This window comes from Podarcis liolepis (assembly GCF_965112155.1).
Source record: "Podarcis liolepis genome assembly, chromosome: 5".
Classification (NCBI taxonomy): domain Eukaryota; kingdom Metazoa; phylum Chordata; class Lepidosauria; order Squamata; family Lacertidae; genus Podarcis; species Podarcis liolepis.
In genome coordinates, this window is record NC_139556.1 from 63563360 (window position 1) to 63582868 (window position 19509).

A 19509-nucleotide genomic window follows, 5' to 3' on the forward strand; every position below is an offset into this window, starting at 1 on the left:
GTACAAACAGATCAGATACAAAAACTGACATGCTGTGTTGTTTTTACAAAGATTATTTTCACTCCATTTATGTGCTATTAAAAAAACAGTGCATGCAAACATATAATCTGTTTTACTGGATTTTATAGATCAGGCTTGTAAGGCACTGAATACAGTCTTGCCCTCATTCACCAGCACATAGATTCTTCCAGATTCTTGCATTTTACGCACAGTAAAATACTCCATACCTCTACTTCATAAGAGATGGCTGGGAACTAGGCCCAGAATGGTTGCATTACAAGTTAAATGGCAGCAAACCTATATTTGCCACTATATGTACATAAAGCAAGGTGCTGTGGTCAATTGTTGCTCCCTCACACACACCAACAGATGTAATGCCGATCAATACAAACACATGCTTATTGCCTCCAACATATTTAATAATTTTATATGAACACATACAAAATGTAATAGATGAAGCACTTTCAAGTTCTTTCTTGAAGGGTGAATGGTTTCAGTTTGTTCCTTTTTTAAAGTTCAAGCAAACAAAGTAGGACCCCCCCAGCCTTCCATTTAATTCAGGGACATGGGTTTGTTATGCTAAGCAGTTTTTTATTTTCTAAACAAATAATACTGGATTCACTCTTCATGCTGCAACTAGATGTTTATAGTGAGGCAACTGATTTAAATAAAAACCACCACCACAATCATCTCAAGTATTCCGTTTCTTTATTCTAAAAAAGGGAGGGAAGACCAGTGTTAACTGACATAAAAAAAGAAAACTCTCCTGCTGTTTAATAGAATTACTTCCCTCTGTGTTTGCCATTAGACACAAATTGTGTGGCTTCCATAGCTGGCTCAGCCTCCTTTTTCTGTCATTCATCATTTAGTGATTCCGCCTTCTCATCCTCATCTTTCAGCTGCTGGCGAGAGAACTCTTCAAACATGAGGTCACTAAGAAAAGATAAAAGTCTGCTTTCAAAATTGCATTCTTCTTAGTATTTGGGTACCTCTGCATTGTGAAGCTCTATTTTTCTTTGGAACTTTTAGACTAGCACACAGTCAGTTTACACTTTACATCATTTTCACACAACACAAAAATGCATTTTAGCATCTCTTGCAGTATTCATTTATTTAGATTTTTAAGACTGCCCTTCATCCAATAAGATCCCAGGGCAGAGCACTAATAGCAGAATCAAATTGAACAGCACTTGCCACTATATGTAGTATGTAGCATAAATAATAAAACAAAATGATTAAACCATGCAACCATTCAGCAGCAGACATAAGAATGCCCACATCAAAGCTTAAACATGTCCCCCAATTGCCTGTGTGAAAAGGTTTCGCATTCTTGGCTCAGCTTCAGTAAGGTTGCTGCATCATTTCCTCACAATGAGCCATTCTCTGGAGCTTAGACAGAAGTTTAGCAGGTCATCCCACAGAACCCTATCTTCTGACTATAACTAGGGCATTGGGCAACTGGGGCAATATAAGACTAACAGTCCAATTCCATGCATATTTCCCCTATATGTAAATCCCATTAAATTTCATGGAGCACATCCTAAGGAACCTAATGTTTGTATAGACTTTTTACAGTCCAGTTCTATGCAATGTTAAGCATGATATAATAGTGATATTAGACTGCAATTTAATACATGCTTACTTGTGAGTAGGTCCTATTTACAGGTACACATATGTAGGATTCCAGCTATATAATATCTATCAACATCTTGTGAGAAAATAGCTGCAAATACTTCACTCTGCTATATCACACAGCTGTAGCTTCTCAGTGTTTGTATGCCTTAAAATGCACAAAGCTCTGAGCTGAATCCAGCTGAGTAACAGAATCAATTTCCACTGTCCTCATGCTGCAACTTTAATAAAGTTTGTTTATGAACAAAGTCATTGCTCATGAAGGAATAAGGATTTCAGGGCAGAGTTGGCTAGAAATATAATGAAACAATACTTACTTTTCTTTTCCTGTAGTCATTGGTGCGCATTGAAAAGAAAAGCGGGAGAATGGCTTAACTAAATACGTTGTCTTGATTTCGATTCCTTAAAGTAGTTGGCAAATATTGTAAAGTCCATTTGAAGGGGAAAATATAAGTTACAGTGCCCTGCAGGTACAACTATGCAACAGGTGTGTGACCTGACAATAAGTCAGTGACCCAGGCTCCTCGGGCCATGCATAAAGCTTGGAAAGGAGAGATAACAATCTGTCCCTCTATGTGCACTGAGGTGAAAGGAGGAGAGAGAGAGAAAGAAAGAAAGTCCTAAGAATAAGCAAATTTTTAGCCAGAGGAAGTTTCATTCTCTTCAATGGATTTTCATTGAACCACAAATTTATGGCAATCATGTAGAAGAAAAAGAAGAGTTTGGATTTGATATCCCGCCTTTCACTCCCCTTCAGGAGTCTCAAAGCGGCTAACATTCTCCTTTCCCTCCCTCCCCCACAACAAACACTCTGTGAGGTGAGTAGGGCTGAGAGACTTCAGAGAAGTGTGACTAGCCCAAGGTCACCCAGCAGCTGCATGTGGAGGAGCGGAGACGCGAACCCGGTTCCCCAGATTACGAGTTTATCGCTCTTAACCACTACACCACACTGGTGTAGTGTGTAGTGGTCTCAAAGCTTGTCCAGCTGCACCAAAATATTCCTTACCATCAACAAAAATTCAGAAACCATATTTGGGCAATACCTTAATCACCCCAGCCAAAATATTACAAAACAAAGGTTTAGTTTAATCATTGTGCTAGTTGATTTGTAGTAGACCTCAAAATTATTGTTTTATTAAACTTTGGACATTCCATTCTGTTTTTTTGAAGCAGGAGGTGTTATTGTGTGCATTGTACAGATGCAAACTGAAACCTAACTCACTTGTCCAATGTCATACTAAGTTTTGGTACTAACTGTGGAAAGTAATTCTAGAGGAAACATGAAACAAGCTGGGATTGCTCATATGACTGGATTCTGAATTGATTGATTGAAGTTTGAATTCCACCAGCTCTACGATGCAATTAGAGCAGAGCTAGACAATTGTTGGTTCTCCAAGTGCTGCTGAACTATGCCTCTCATATCTTTGATCATTAGCTGTGGCTGATGGGAGTTGGAGTCCAACAACATCTGGAGCGTCAAAGGTTCCCTGCACCTGATTTTTTCTTAATAAGAAAGTTATTGCAAGCATAAATGTGAGAGCACACATACACAAAAGATCTCAGGGTAGAGCTAGCCCCACTGAACTCAATGGGACTTTTGCAGAGACATGCATAGGATTGTGCTTCAAGAGCACAAGAACTTCTGCTGGGAAATATGAAAGGAGAACCATCTAACAGCATCCCTCCTTCTACTCCATCTGAAAACACCCCTCCCTGTGATTAAAATCTCCCTTAGAGCTGATTACCATTTCAATGGAAGAATAATCTTCTAGCTTTTCAAAAAGACTTCAGGGTATCATCAGAATATTATAAACAATGCCCCAAGCAAGGGCAATGATATCCTACTGACCTGTTGTGTTTTCCTCCTCTCGCTTGGGGTGCATGAGACGGAAGGGCACTTCCATGGCCACCTCACTGTGTGGAGAGAGGAAAGAAAGTAGGATGATACCTACATAGCACCAAACAACCTTAGCAGTTCCCCACACTATTTGGCTTATCCAGTCATTAAAGGTAAAAGTAAAGGGACCCTGACCATTAGGTACAGTCGCGGACGACTCTGGGGTTGCGGCACTCATCTCGCTTTACTGGCCGAGGGAGCGTACAGCTTCCGGGTCATGTGGCCAGCATGACTAAGCCGCTTCTGTCGAAACCAGAGCAGTGCACAGAAATGCCATTTACCTTCCCACTGAAGTGGTACCTATTTATCTACTTGCACTTTTGACGTGCTTTCGAACTGCTAGGTTGGCAAGAGCAGGGACCGAGCAATGGGAGCTCACCCTGTTGCAGGGATTCAAACCGCTCACTTTCTGATCAGCAAGCCCTAGGTTCTGTGGTTTAGACCAGAGCGCCACCCGCATCCCTTTATCCAGGGATTACCCAGATCTAAATCTATGGGGGCTATTTAACTCAGAGTAGTCCTGCTGAAATTAATGAACATGACTAAGTTAGGTCCATTAATTCCAGTGGGTCTGCTCTGAATAAAGCTTAGTTCAGGCATAGGCAAACTCAGCACGCCAGATGCCGATTTTGGAACTACAACTCCCATCATCCCTAGCTAACAGGACCAGTGGTCAGGGATGATGGGAGTTCCAAAACATATGGAGGGCCGAGTTTGCCTATGCCTGGCTTTGTTGAATGCTACCCTATACCTATAATCCTCCTCAAGTATTTGGAAAATCAGCAAAGTGTTTCTTGTAAAGGCATAAGAGTCCAGGGTGCAGATGGGAAAGGACCTGGGTCTATTTCTACCCCACCTCTCAATCAAATTGTTCCCAAGGTGATTGTTGCTAACACTTTTTTATTATGATTGCTTTCCTCCTGCTGCATTCTTTTGCTATTAATTGTTGATGTAGTTTATATTTTTATTTGAAAGCAGTGTGAATTTTACTATAGAAAGGTAAGATATAAATGCATTGAGTGAGTAAATAATGATAGAATACAAATACAATAATTAATGACCAGTGCCTGGTTTCTGTTACTACACAAGTGCTGACAATGGGTTAACAAACGAGAATACTTGTTATCCAGCTAAATTTGACGAAAACCACTACTAGCATGAAGGACTGAAAATAACTCTGCTCTTGCTAGTTTATTGGCAATTTCTTATACAGTAGGCAATTTGAAATGTTCCACCTTGACTGTCACTTTCACTTTTCCACACTGTCTGTAACCACTGAAGGGGCTGGCACTGCAGTTTTCGTTTATTACCCAAGAAACTCCCACCAGAAAATCGTGTCCTGTTGGGGAGGGCATGAAAGGCGAACACACTAAAGAAAGTCGCCTAACAACAATGGAAGTCAATGATCTGGATGCTCAATAATCTGGATGCTCAATAAAAGGAAGTGAACAAAGGATGGGAATTCAGAGAAAAGGTATATTGTAGAAGTATTAGTGTTCACTCCTATGTGAGTAAACATACCTCATACACAGAATATTGGGCCTAGTCCGTGGTGGAAGCTCATAGTTATTAAGCTAAGACTGTGAACACACTGTACTTTTAAAGCACATTCGAAGTGCATTCTTTCCCTCAAAGAATTCTGGGCACTGTTGTCTAACTCTCACAGAATTACAATTCGTAGCAACCCTTAAACAAACTATAGTGCCCAGAATTCTCGGGGGTGGCGGCAGCTAAGAATGTGCTTTAAAAGGTATAATGTATAATAAGAGTAAAAAGAGAAGATCCATTTTCAGATAAGCCTAGCAATATAATCAAATGTTGCAAGAGCAAGGGGGGGGGACAGAGAAAATCTTACAGATTTACCTGGAAATGAAATCTCCCAGCAGGCTAAGATATAATCAAATAAAATAAAAACAATCAAAGCTTACAAAATTCCACAGCAAAGTCAGACATATTTCATATCCTCTTCATACAGAATGTAGCTCAGAATTATCCATGCTTGCAATGCATTATCCCTTTCCACATCATTCAAGTATTCCTTCTTCATTTGGCTTGGCAGCATCTACTTACTTTTAATGAAGAACATTCATACAGATATTCACCATTTTACAAGATAGCTAATTTATTAAGCATGGAACCAATGTGTTAGAATTGGCTATACAGCGGTACCTTGGTTTGCAACCGCTTTGGATTACAACCGTTTTGGATTACAACTACGTCAAACCCGGAAGTGTGTGCCCATTTTTTTGGATTACAACCAATTTTGGGGGGAGGCCGCATTGGCGAAAGAGCTCCTTAGGTTACAACCTGTTTTGGTTTACAACCAGACCTCTGGAACGAATTATGGTTGTAAACGAAGGTACCACTGTATAATCTAAAGTAATGAGGATGCCGCATCCTCATTTTGTTGCCATGACTCATCTTACTCTAACAAAACAAAAGCACCTATTACAAAAACTTTTAATATATAAAAAAATAAAAAAATGTCCAGTAGCACCTTAAAGGTAAATGTAAAGGGACCCCTGACCATTAGGTCCAGTCGTGACCGACTCTGGGGTTGCGGCGCTCATCTCGCTTTATTGGCCGAGGGAGCAGGCGTACAGCTTCCGGGTCATGTGGCCAGCATGACTAAGCCACTTCTGGCGAACCAGAGCAGCGCACGGAAACGCCGTTTACCTTCCCGCTGGAGCAGTACCTATTTATCAACTTGCACTTTGACGTGCTTTCAAGCTGCTAGGTTGGGAGGAGCAGGGACTGAGCAACAGGAGCTCACCCTGTTGCGGGGATTCGAACCACTGATCTTCTGATCGGCAAGCCCTAGGCTCTGTGGTTTAACCCACAGCACCACCCGCGTCCCTTAGTAGCACCTTAGAGACCAACTAAGTTTGTTCTTGGTATAAGCTTTCGTGTGCATGCACACTTCTTCAGATACCTGCACACGAAAACTTATACCAAGAACAAACTTAGGTGGTTTCTAAGGTGCTACTGGACAATTTATTTTATATATATATATATTTCGACTGCGTCAGACCTACCTGAATCTAAAAACTTTTAACTACAGGATACTGAAAACCTCTCTTACCCTGAGACAGTGAGCTTCACCTTTATCTTGTAAGCAACCAGGATCCCCAGAACTGTCTTGTCTAGCCCATCTTTAATACTATTGGGGATAAAAAGAGTAGGATTATGACATGCAATTGAAGCAACTTACTGTCCAACAGGAAGGAGGATCCTCCCAGGGCTGTTACACTAATTGAGAAGGTTCCAAGGCAAGATGAATCCTAGGGTGAATTCAACTAAGCATACAGGAAGCTTCTGCACTTACATTTCTTGCTTAACACAGCAATAGAAGATATCCTATTTCCATATTCCACAGGTTGTATACATGCAACATTTTATTCCAGAATCAGTGGGGATTGAGTAATTTTTTTTGTATGTAGTCCACAAACAATTTAGATCTAATTTTTTGACCATGAAAAGTACTTCTGAGGAAACTGGCTTCATTTTGAAAATAAACATTTATTTTGCATTACCCTGCTGTGTGTCCATTTGAAAATGGATGTAGTCGGTACCAATGACGGTACCCAATGATGTTGTGGTCATATGAAGAAGAGGTTGGATTTGATATCCTGCTTTATCACTACCTGAAGGAGTCTCAAAGTGGCTAACATTCTCCTTTCCCTTCCTCCCCCACAACAAACACTCTGTGAGGTGAGTGGGGCTGAGAGACTTCAAAGAAGTGTGACTGGCCCAAGGGCACCCAGCAGCTGCATGTGGAGGAGCAGAGACGCAAACCCGGTTCCCCAGATTACGAGTCTACCGCTCTTAACCACTACACCACACTGGCTCTCCAAGTGATATGCCAAGATCATAATCATCAAGTCCTTCTTCCTTCATTTGTGGCACGTGCAGGGAGGAAAAGGTGTGGGTAACTTAAGGAAGAGGAAGATTTTCAAATGCATATCAAGGTAGCATACTCAGGATCTAGAATTAATCTAGATGGAAAGCAGCATCTTGAGGATGAGCATGAATGAATCCAGACTGAGGGGGGAAACCTACAGTTTTCTGCTCCAAATGGGTTATATGTCTATACATATTCAACTCACATTGTACTAGAAGCCAAGTTGGTGTCTTCATCTTTTAGCTTCCCATCCAGGGCTAGGCCTAGTTTTACTCGATTGTTTGACAGCAAAGGCAGAACTGTTATAGTCTTTGAGATGATGCAGTTGGGCTGTATCTTTTCCCTGGAATACACATTGCAGGGGATTAAATAGAATACAAGTTTAATTCTGGAACAGAAAAATAGCTGGCCAAAATTCAACCTTCCAACTTCAGTAGGATCCAGATGAGGGGGCACAAAACATGAGACCACAGTTGAAGAAGGGAGGGGGGGAAATATACATCATAGCAGAAAGATGCAAAGTTAGTTCTCTGCCAGAGAGAAATCAGGAAGCAACACAATGTATAGGAATGAATTTCTATGTTCTAGTGAGGTAGGCAGCTAAAGGGAATGTAACAGAGGGGGAAACTGGCAGAGCAGCTTAGGATGCACTCACTCTGCCTCTTCCAGAGCTACTGTCTTGGTGTAGAAATCACTGGAGTACAGGACCACATTGGCAACTTGTTCCACTGAGGAGGGAACGGGATGGGAAATTAACAACCGGAAAACGAAGAGGGTCTAGCTTATTTCCTATAGTTGTTCTGGGCATTCTGAAGGAAGTTGTCACTTCTCTTTATGCCTCTGTTTCCCCTCAACTCACTTGTTTGTGGCATCTTTTACAAAATTATGGACTGGTAGTAATTTTGCTTTGGCAGAGTGCAGGGAAACATGCTTCCAAGGCAATTACAATAGCAGTTCTTGCAAAACTAAGTGGAGATCCTTTCAGACTGAAAGTGTTGGGTTATCCCAACCCCACCATCACTGCCCATTATTATATTATGGACCCCTCTAGACAGCTGATTTGTTGCAGGTGTATTCTGCCACATATTCTTGACAGAATACCATAATAGTACATTAGTGGTGGATTGATTCTGCTTTATTTTGTTTATTGATGCTTCCCTAGGGCTGCCCAGTGGGGCTGTAGTGCAACAAAAGCAAGACAAAAATAAACCAGAACATATGTGGCATAAAAAGTTACAGGATATCAGGAGGAAGTTATGGGATATACACTGATTGGAAATGGAGCAGTGTGACAACCCTCAAGTGTTGCAGGTGCAAACCATATTGGAAGTGGAATTATGTGTGACTCCCCCGATAGCATCGTGGGCATAAATAATCATGGATGCTCGATCCTTCTACCTTGTTATTCCATGATAACAAACATCTTGTGGGATTATGGGGAAAATTAGCATCTTACCTGACACACTGATCTTCTTAACCACCTTATCAGAATTGTTGATCACAGTCACCGTAACAGGAATTGCCTCACCGTGGTAAAAGACCTGGAACAATTGGACTGACTTAGCAGGAGGGTTCATCTGGTCTACATAAGACATCTTTCACCTTCTATGCATTTGCATGGTCAGTCTCTGTAGGAAAGCCTTGGGCCTTGTTTATATCTCCTGAGAGTCAGCAGAAGGCTTTAATACACTAGACATCCAAGGACTGATCCATACCATACATTTTAAGCATATCCCATGAATGTTTAAAGCACGTGGTTTTCCCCCTCAAAGAGTCCAGGGAAATGTAGTTTCTCCCCACAGAACTACAATGATCAGCACCCTTAAACTGCAGTTCCCAGGAGTCTTTAGGGGAAGTCATGTGCTTTAAATGTGCACTGGATGTCCTTTAAATGTATGCTGTGGATCTGTCCCCAGTTTCTCCCAAGAAGAACTGTTGTTGCAAATAGTCTCAAAGCCCTTGAGCGGTGGTCTCTTAAATAGGAGATCAAATAACTCAGAGATGTAAAATGCACACTTTTTAAATGCCAGAGCATTAATTTCCATATGCAAAACCAGCTCACCTCTTTGCTGAGGCATGCCTTCAGGTGCAATGGTTTCTTTGACAGGAAAAAATGCCAGCTGGTCTCTGCATGAGGCTGGGGTCCTGGCACTTCTGGAGCATACTGGACTTTGCGGATCAGCAGGCGTGCGGAGTTCCTAAGGGGGGGAAACAGGTTTGTTTCTGTGCTGAACTGCTGGTGGTAGCGACAGTTGTGGGAGCAGTAGTGCCAAGCTGTGAAATAGGGATGAAAGAGGTAGCACCAAGGGCAGTGACAGAAGGTCTTTACTGCCATTACAAGTCATCCTTGGTAAAGCAGCATTAGGGTGCAGGGAGTGGTACCCAGTGGCGGAGCTTCATGCTCTGGCACCAGGGGGCGGAGAGCAGGTGGGGGCAGGGCTGGCACGTGTCCCGGGGCATGATGAACCACCCACAGGGGCGTGGCATGCCATCTGAGGGGGCGTGGCACCCAGCGCTGGCAGGGGGAGGCAGCCACATTGGCACCCCACTGGGATCGCGCTGCTTTGGTTGGTGAACTCCCCCTGCGCTCCTCTTCCTCCGCCAGTGGTGGTACACAAAGTAAGTAACAGTTCCTCTTCTCCCCCTACCCAGAGGTTCAGAGCAGGCTGTTAATTAAATATAGCTCCTTATTCAACTGCTCCATTTTCCCCATGTTCCATCTGACATCTGTCCAACAATATGTTACCTCTTGAGAACCTTCTCTTCCACATTTTCTGTCGAAAACGCTTTGACCTCAAAATCCACCCCGCAGCACTGCAAAGAAAGACGGGGTGACTGGTTATGGCTGTTGGGCTTGAGTATATTAAGCATCAGCACGTAAAAGAACCCATCCAATAGCCAATTTAAGAGTCAAACTATGTGTTACATTAGCTATGTAGCTGTGCTTTTAAGTGCAGTTAAACAAACAAACAACCAAATTGCCATTGTGGGAGTCCCTGTAATGTCCGGACATATGGCAGCCCTAGTGGTGGTGGTGGTAGGGGTAGGGTGCTTTAACTCTCTGCACCCCAGTATGGCCCCAGTCCATGTCAGGGGCCCCACACTTTCAATTTGCACAGGAAGAAAAGCTTCCTATGCATCTGCTATGGGTCATACGCACAGACCTTTTCAATACAGGTGCACATTCACTGAGAAATCCCAACACCATTTCTGCCTAAAGCAGGAGACATGCCATTGGGCCTTAACTGGAAGGAGATAGGATGTATTTAAAAATGGGTGTGCTCGCTTGGTTTTTATAAACTTGTACTCCACCTGAGCACATCACAGAGTACCTTCACATGAGCTTGTTTTGCTGGGCCTGGGAAGGTGAGATGCAGACCAAACACAGGGAAAAGGCCCTTGCTTAGCTACACTTTCCTAGGGAGACCTACAATATTATCTATTACCATACACGAACTTTCACACTACATGTTCCTTTCCAGTATTGTCTGATATTTTTTGTTAAGAGAGTGTTGCAGACGTTATTGTCTTCCTTGCTGTTTGTGTCTAATTGTGTGGGACCAGCTGTGTCCAACATCCACTTGGAAAACAGTTCCCCTGTAACAAACTTCCACTAGGGAACATCATCAGCAGTGAGAAAACATGGGAGCAGATGCTAATTCTTGGATTTTACTTTCTTAGTAAATATATACAATCCTGTTCCCACAGTTCTCACCTTCTCGACATCCTTGGGATGCTGCAAGCATACTGAGCAAGGTAGATAGTCTGGAAACTGTAAGGGTGAGAAGACAAAAGACACTGGACACAGGTCATTCAACTGCATGCTACAGTTAATTTAGCTGCTACAGAAGTTTAGTTCTTGAGGGAAAGCCACATTCTCCACTGTCAGAAGCAGCAGGCAGTCTGCCTCTGAATGCCATTTGCTGGGAATCAAAAGTTGGGAAAGTGATTTTGCGCTCAGGTCTTGCTTTCAGGCTTCCAGTGGGCACCTGGTAGGCCATTACTAGAACAGGATGCTGGACTCGATGGGCCTTTGGCCTGATCCTGCAGGGATCTTCTTACATTCTTAAGCTGCTACAAAGCACACTGCCTTAGGTAATACAAAAGACCCAGCCGAAGGTCAAACCTTACTCAAACCACCTCCTGTATTCTGCCCACCTTGTGTATTCTGCTGCTAGATATGAAGTGAAGAGTTGATATGGGGGGGGGGGGCAGGGATGAATGTATGAAGACACCTAAAGTGAAAATATGCTGTAAAGCCACTTTCTAACCACTTTCCTCCCCCCCACTCAATTTATTTATTATTAATGTTACAATACATATATGAAATCTTTACATATTGATACATATACATTATATTCGTAAATTAATATTTTCACATTTCATTATGCACCAACATTTATCCATTTCTTATTTCTTCCCTCCACCCGTGCGTGGCTTCCTTGTTATTATTTTGTAACTTTATTATTGAGGTTGTAATTTTGTATTTTAATAATTAAACATTCAATCTTATATATCTGCTTAGCTTAATTTAACTTAACTTTGTGAAATCAGTCTATACATATCAATAAATTCTTGTTGGAGCATCTTTTGGTCATGTATGTCTTCTACACATTTCCATTCCTGTTGCGTGGCTAATCCCTCCCCCCCCCCATGGTGGAATAAATAAAGACAATGGACACAGAATTTAGGTTAATGGGCGTAAATGGCCACAACTTTATTGATTACAGGAAAGAAGGGTATTGGCTTTAGGCATTGGCCCCTAACCGACTATCCGGTCTGACCGGGAAGGGTTAAACACCAACAGGGGGAGCCACCCGAGATGCGTATCCCTAGGCGCTCCCCGAGGGGTTACCGCTCGGGGGCGCGCTTTAGGCCCTAGCCTCCGTAGGTTTCGGACGAGGCGTCGCCCCTCGGAGTCCTTTAACGAACTACCCTTCAAGCATTGGGGGAGGTGATGGCGTTCCTCCCCCCCAACCTCATTTGCATGACAATACAATACAATACCCCGGCCAATGCCTACCGCCAAAACCAAGGGAGTTGTGACGATTTGCTACGAGGTAGGCGAAAAAACCAAGTGGCACCGAAAACCAGCCAATTCGCCAAATGGAAAAACTCCTACCAGGCCCCTTGCGGCGACCAGCCGAAGCCCATAGCAAGGTCAGTGGCAGAACCTAAAGGGCGGGTGGGTGGGAAACCGCGTCAGCTGCTAGGGAAAAAAGGGGCGAGCCAAGGGCTGCCCCGACCTTAAGTGGCCTCTGGGAGGCCTGCCCCTGCCGCCAGCCGATTGGCTGGCGCTGCGGGGGATGCAAATTAAGGGAATTCCCTGACCCTGCGAGGCTGGCGCCAGCCTCGCGGGAGTGAGAGTGGGCGGGGTCGTGAGCCCGCAACCCCCCCTCCTCCTGAAGTTCGGAATGGGCATTGGAGATTTTGATTAGATTGCATTCTAATTGTTGCTGTCAATTTTGCTAAATCAATCATTTCAAAAAATTTATTATTGCTAACCACTTTCCTATTAAATTATCAAGTCACAGAACTGAGAGCAGCCCCGCAGAATACTTACTGTTAACACAAAAGGATGTGCGTTTTTACCCAGTTTATTCAGTAAGCATTCCTGCAAGCTGGAGAGTGGTCTCTGTTTTCCTAGCGATGGGTATACCTGCACCATGCAAAAATAGAGGTCCTTCCGGAAAGTCAGGCCCATTATATCAATATCTTCTTGCCCATACCGAAAAGCACAAGTGAGTGCCACATACACTAGGAAGAAGACACAACGAATGTTACAAACACTGTGCTAAACCCAACTAGGGGTATCATCTGCTCACATGGAAAGTCTGTGCTTAAATGTCTGAGAGTGGGCACCTGCAAGCTGAGGGCCTGGGACAAAGCTCAAGGTTAAACAAGCTTGCTTTATGTCTGTCTCAGCTAGCAAAAAGAAGCTGGGTTCATTTGGTGGCTGCGGTTTTCCACTGCTCTCTTGGGGAGTGCAAGGTGCTGGGGTCAGTAAGCTTTTTAGGCCAGTGGGCACATTTGCAAACCAGCTAAAGTATCGTGGGCACAACACACACATGCTGCAGCCAGGAACAATTTGCAATCTGTTACACTGGCTGCAATACAATGCTTCTTTCAAGCCTGATTTTAATAAAGATTCTGTCATCATGCATCTAGGAGCAAACAGAAGATTGTAGAAAATGGACATGTGAATGCATTTGGCACCAATTACTGTGGTTATACTAACATTTGGGACTAGAGGAATTATATATCTGGTCCAATGACACAACTCTTAGACACCTCTGAAAACATGCCTGGTAACCAACAGGGGCCTTCTTTTTCCTGAGTGGAGTTTATTTGTGTAAATATAAAGACATTTTAACTTTAAAGCTGGAAATTAATACTTAAATCTCTAAAACACCAATTAAGTCATCTGACCTTTTTTATCCTTTACAATATCAGGATCAACCAAGACCACACCATCTGTATGGAGAAAACACAGAAAGGAGCCGTTCTGGGACACTGAATACTCAAGCTTTGTAAAAAGAAGTGTAAAAAAGATTTTAAAAATTTGAAATCACGCTGGGCTTACCCACAGGTTCCACTTCATCTACATGGTCAATGAAATCTCGCTTGCCTATGTAGATCGTAACCTGGAAGACAGGGAAACTCATGATTGGACAAGGCCGCTTCATAGCTCAACTTAAGGATGTCATTCAGTTGTAAACCAATGCCAAGCAAAAAGTGTACCTTCAAGGCAGACAAGACTACTCAAACCTCTTGATGCATCAGGACTCAGAAATGTAATAAAAGTAGAGTGTCCGGATGCATTGTACAAAACAAAATACCGTATTTTTCCGTCTATAGGACGCATCCATGTATAAGACCCCCACCCATTTTTAGGAAAATGTGGGGAGGTGGCCCAAAGTTGTTGAGCCTCTCCCCCCCATGCAGCTGCGGGCAGGAAACACTCCCTGGATCATTTCCCGTGCGCAGCAGCATCGGGGGAAGTTGTGCTCCTGGGAGCGCAACCTCCCCAGATGCCACCATGTGTGGGAAGCGACCCAGGGAACGCCCATCGCGCGCAGCAGCATCAGGGAAATTTGTGCTCCCCCGAGAGCGCAACCTCTCCCGATGCCACTGCGTGTGGGAAACAACCCAGGAAGCGTCCGCCGCAACCTCTCCCAATGCCACTGCTGCGTGCAGGAAATGACCCAGGGAGCACCCGCCGCGTGCAGCATCGGGGGAAGTTGCACTCCCCACAACGAGCTGGCGCGGCGCTTCTCCTCCCCCCCCATGCCACTATCTGTGTATTGGACGACCCCAGTTTTTTAATGTGATTTTTGAGTCAAAAAATCTCATCCAATACACGGAAAAATACGGTATTTAAAATTAAGAATCAGTGTCCAGGAAAACATGGTTAAAAATACAGATTTGTAAGATGGTCATTACTATCTCCACAAATTACTTGAGGGCAGTGGCGTAGCGTGGGGGGTGCAGGGGGGGCCGGCCGCACCGGGCGCAACATCTGGGAGTTAGGGTTAGGGGGCGCAAATCCACGGGTTAGGGGCGCAAATCCACGGGTTAGGGGGCACAAATTACTTGCCTTGCCCCGGGTGCTGACAACCCACGCTACGCCACTGCTTGAGGGAGAGCATTTCAGAGGATGGGTGCCTCCACCAAGGAGGCCTACTTCCATGCTCTCACCTAGTGACAATCTGCTGGTTGTGGAATGACCGGTAGGTTCTCCTTGGAATAAATTAAAGAACGGCTTGGTCTGTACTGGCTTGGTATCAAAGATTGTCTTGGTCTGACATGGAGGATGAGGAAGCCTCAATTGGTGCCAATGGGCTCTCTCTGCTGCTGCCACCAAACCTCCCCTTGCTGCACACTGAAATCTGAATGAAAATCCCCCATGCCTACTATTTAAATTTTTTTTACGACTCTGCTGTGTTTCCAAGCTTAACATCTGTAGGGGAAACCTACATGGAAGACATTTTGTAGCTTGAGGACATAGGTATCAGTTTGTACGATTCTTCCTCCCTGCTTATTGGTACATTGGGGCTTGGTTTGATTTGTGGTTTGGACTCCAGGGATAAGTAGCAGCAGAATGGGGAAGAGCCTCTTGTGGTCTAGCTGCTTGCTGAGGGCCTGCAGGTAGCAGTACACTGGAAGGCTGATTATGCTGGCCAGGTATATTGGCCTAACTTACCAGGTGGGAGGAATTGAGCTATTAGGCCAGGCCGCATGAGGCCACTAAGGGCCTGGAGTATATACACCTCTCAGATGGGTCTGACCCTTCAGCTTCAATCTAGGCTCTGATCAAGAGTGTGTTGTGCACTGGCCAACCGGCGTCTCTCTGTTCTCAAACTCTGGAGCTCCTGATAACAGAAGTATACCATCTGGTTCTTGCTGTGTTGTTTTGCTTAAAGACTGCTTTGTTTGTGCTGTCTCTGTAATAAGAGCACCGAGCTTCCCTCCATTTGTGCTGCTGTTTGCCAGGGGTGGCCAAAGTCACTTTGGCTCCTGAGGTAAAACACACCCTGTGATGGGGTGACGTGATGGGGCTCTGCAAAGCCTTACCACCAGGGGTATGTCAAACTCTACAAGTGTGTCTGCAACACCTCCATCTTGCTGTATTGGGGAGAGAGAGGTGTTGTGGAGAGCTTTGCCACTGGCCTGCCTCCACCCCTAGCGATGGAGAGAGACCAATGGCAATGCTGTGCAGCAGAATGTTCTGCTGCCCCTGAAGTCTCCCTTACCTGGATTGCTTCTCTGGCAGCAACAAAATTGGTGGGGCACCATGCCTTGTGTTTCTGCCACCTGAGGTGGCTGCTTCACCCTGCCTAATGGGTGAACCGGCTCTGGATATTGTCAATGAATCCCAAAAGTGCCCTTGCATTTGGCAAGGCAGCATCGCATGTACTTTTGTCTCTTAGAAAGAAGCACTTCTGTATCAGAAGCTTACCACTGAAACAACACACTGCTTCCAGTCCAAACCATTTGTCGTGCTAAGTACTCACAGCTTTGTCATGAGAGGTCTTCTTGTAGACATGAGACTTAAAAGGCATAACATTCTTCAGAGAAATTTCAGAAACAGAGACCATCTTTGGAGTGTCGGGGCAACTCATCAATACGGTTACGTGACCTGGTAATAAGGAATGTTTCTTGCATCAATGTAGTGCCACACAGCTACAAGACAAGCTGAGGATGGTTTGAAAGCATACCGAGGGCATGCAGAAAATCTTAGTAACTTTGTGTGGAGCATTCAATGGTGGCCCATGAGTCAAAATAGCATGTAGAGCAGGAGTGGCTGACCTTTCTTGGCCTGAGGGTCACATTCACTTGTGGCATATCATGCCACCCCACCTCATTCTTGTACACATACTTGCATGCACACAATTCCCTCTCTGCTCCTCAGATGAGTAAGCAGATCTTCAGGAGTCAATTTGTAAACCCATCATGATGCTGGGCTCCACCAACCTCAACCTTTCATATATATAAATTCTATTTTTGATGCCACAACCAAAATTGGTGGAGTCTGGAGTGGGAAGACAGAAAAAATTGCTTGGGAAGTTGGATCATACTCCTTCGCTGGGATTAGCCAGCCCTGTATTAAAGGTTCAAGCTTGAGATTTGAGTGGTGCTGTTGAAATATTAACATAGGCTGCTTTTAGACTATCACTATTTTGCAGGGTGGATTCAATAAAACCGGCAAATGTAGGTTTGTGCCATTAAACCCATTTCTTTTTTTTTATTATTTTTTTTCCAGTCAGGCAAGTGACAGGTGGCCAACCAAATGTCCTTTCTGTGGTGTGTTCCTGATGAATTGTGCTCATGGTGGTATTTGGGTGGTTATACATAATCCCACTTTCAATACTGGCTGTGCTTGCAAATGTTTTGCAGAAAAACTGGAGAAACATTGAAAAGCAACTTTCAAAGGAGAATGATATGTGGACAGTCCTGTACAAATCCATTACTAATGCGCTATTATTGCATGAATGACATGTTGCAGAATACGCCCACAGCTCCCCCCACCCCAAAGTCTGGAGGGGCTGGTAGAAATGCACTTGAATGTGTGGAATGGCAATTGAATAATGGAGAGTTGTAGAACCTCTGCGGCAAGAAATCTTATTAACTGCTCAATAAGCAGGTAATGTGGAAGCAACCTTAAAAATTCAGTTATGTTCTGCTCCAATACTGTATGAGCCCTGTCTGTTTATAGTCTACACTACAGTGATAGCCCAGTTTGCAGAAGGGCTGGAGCTTGCTTTGTCACAGTGAGAAATTTTATCGTCAGAATAATGCAGTTGAGCACGGAAGGGGTGTGTGTGTGTGTGTATTAGCACACACAGATTTTGGAAGGACAACTTACTCAAAACAGCTTTTGAGGAATTTGTGACTGCCTGCTGGGATCTCATAGGAACCATCCAACAGGAGTGCTATGACCCTTGTGCCGCCGCTCGGCACCAAGGGAGCTAACTGCAGTGGTCAGGACGGAATACTGGAGCCATGAGCTGCTGTTTTCGCTATTGGCTAGCAATGATTTGTCTAACAGCTATTCCTCCTTAATGGGAGCTATTTCTTGAGCGATGTCATCAGGCTGGCTCAACAATTATGCTCCAATTAAGGTCCAATTATGATGTAGAAAAACTAATTAAGCAATTCTGAACACATTATCTTTCAGTTACAATTCTATTAATTACAATTCTGATATGATTACATAATCTTATTAGCATACAACTGGTTAACCAAACAGTGTTACTGTCATAGCAATAAGAAATTGTGTTCGCTTTTAAAATGCATTTACATGCTTATCTCATACCTGCCCCGTATATATTCTTTATTGGATTTAAAAGCAGTTTAGATAATATTATAAAAGACACCGGAACGCTTTTTGAAAAAGTGAAGTACAACGATTTATAGAATACGTTAATTCCCACCCCTTGTGTCAATGCTGTACATTCAGTAAGGGGGCGGGGAGAACCATTAGTACCTGTATACATGTTGTCATTTTCCCTCTCTCTCAGTCCCAAGATGGAAGAAATCTTGTTGGTTATCAAGGGCATGATCCTCAAGAAATGAAATGAGCTTCTCACCTCCTTTCCATCTGTCCAGGTGAGCCAGACAGGGGTGTCTCTGTGGGGACTCCTTTGCCCCTGACTGATTCTATATTCACATTATCTTATAAATCAACTTCATCACAAGATTTATTACAGAAGCATCCCATGCATGCGTCTTCTGAAGTAAAGGTGCTACCAGATTACCTATTTAGAGCATTCATCCACATTTGTTTGCAGGGAGGTTAGAAGACATTGTGTCCAAGCAAGTGTTATCCCACACTCCCCATGCATTTTCCCATCACTTTCCTTTTAGCAAAAAAGTCCAACCTTCTGGGGAAACAGGATTGTTCCACAAGGCCTTCCAAGCAACTATAACAACACAAACCTGAATTTGTCGGTATGTGGTTGAATGCAAATGGAAAATGGCAACAGCCTGGAAGCAGCCCACGTCTCAGTGGGTTCACTGGAGAGCAGCATTGCTCACACCAAAGAAATCAAGAGTAGGACATTTACAGGACAATTGTAAACATTGCTTACTTAGAAATAGCCCACTAAATTCAATGGAGGCATTCTTAGGAATGCTGTCTTTGGCAGCAAATTTGCAACAACAACAAAATATCATACCTGGTGGAATTCCAAATACCCCAGTGGTTGAGGGAAAGAGAAACTTCAAGGAGCAGTAAAATGAAGACCCAACCTAACCCAATATACAAAACAACATAATCCAGGCTGATAGAGCTTGCTTGGTCTTCTGTTCTCTAAGAAGGTGAAGCATTAGGCCCTTTAGAGGCCAGCGTGGCAATTTGTAGCGGATCTGGAAAAGGGATTTTAGTGCTTAGGGGGCCAAGTTTCCAATAGCGAATCCAGAGCCAGAATGTTATACCTGGATTATCAGATTGGAAACTGGTTAGATCAGCGGTGCTGGGCATTATCTAAGGGACCTCAATTCTACAATGTCAAGCTTCCCGATTTCACAATGCACATAGACCACACACAGAAGATTTAGCAAGCAGGTTATTGAAAGC

The 19509-nt window shown here is 43.7% G+C and overlaps 1 protein-coding gene across 1 annotated transcript; it reads right to left on the bottom strand.

Annotated features, from left to right (window-relative positions):
• Positions 1–754: 754 nt before the first annotated feature.
• On the bottom strand, positions 755–19166 carry SAG (S-antigen visual arrestin). The gene is made up of 15 exons (XM_083505609.1): positions 19109–19166; positions 16445–16569; positions 14014–14074; positions 13860–13904; positions 12994–13187; positions 11146–11202; positions 10177–10244; positions 9493–9628; positions 8887–8971; positions 8086–8158; positions 7636–7773; positions 6612–6689; positions 5393–5416; positions 3482–3546; positions 755–933 (listed from the first exon to the last, which is right to left on the bottom strand). Exons 2-15 carry the CDS (start codon positions 16550–16552, stop codon positions 896–898), a joined length of 1170 nt encoding a protein of 389 aa, XP_083361735.1. The 5' UTR covers positions 16553–16569; positions 19109–19166; the 3' UTR covers positions 755–895.
• Positions 19167–19509: the final 343 nt, after the last annotated feature.

Bases quoted from the DNA above. Each gene is read 5' to 3' on its own strand.
- SAG (XM_083505609.1), bottom strand. From the start codon at position 16,552: ATGAGTTGCCCCGACACTCCAAAGATGGTCTCTGTTTCTGAAATTTCT. The intron at 9,629-10,176 runs GTAACATATTGT...TCCCCCCCTTAG, and splicing joins GAAGAGAAGGTTCTCAAGAG to GAACTCCGCACGCCTGCTGA. The intron at 6,690-7,635 runs GTGAGTTGAATA...TATCCCCAATAG, and splicing joins AACTTGGCTTCTAGTACAAT to TATTAAAGATGGGCTAGACA.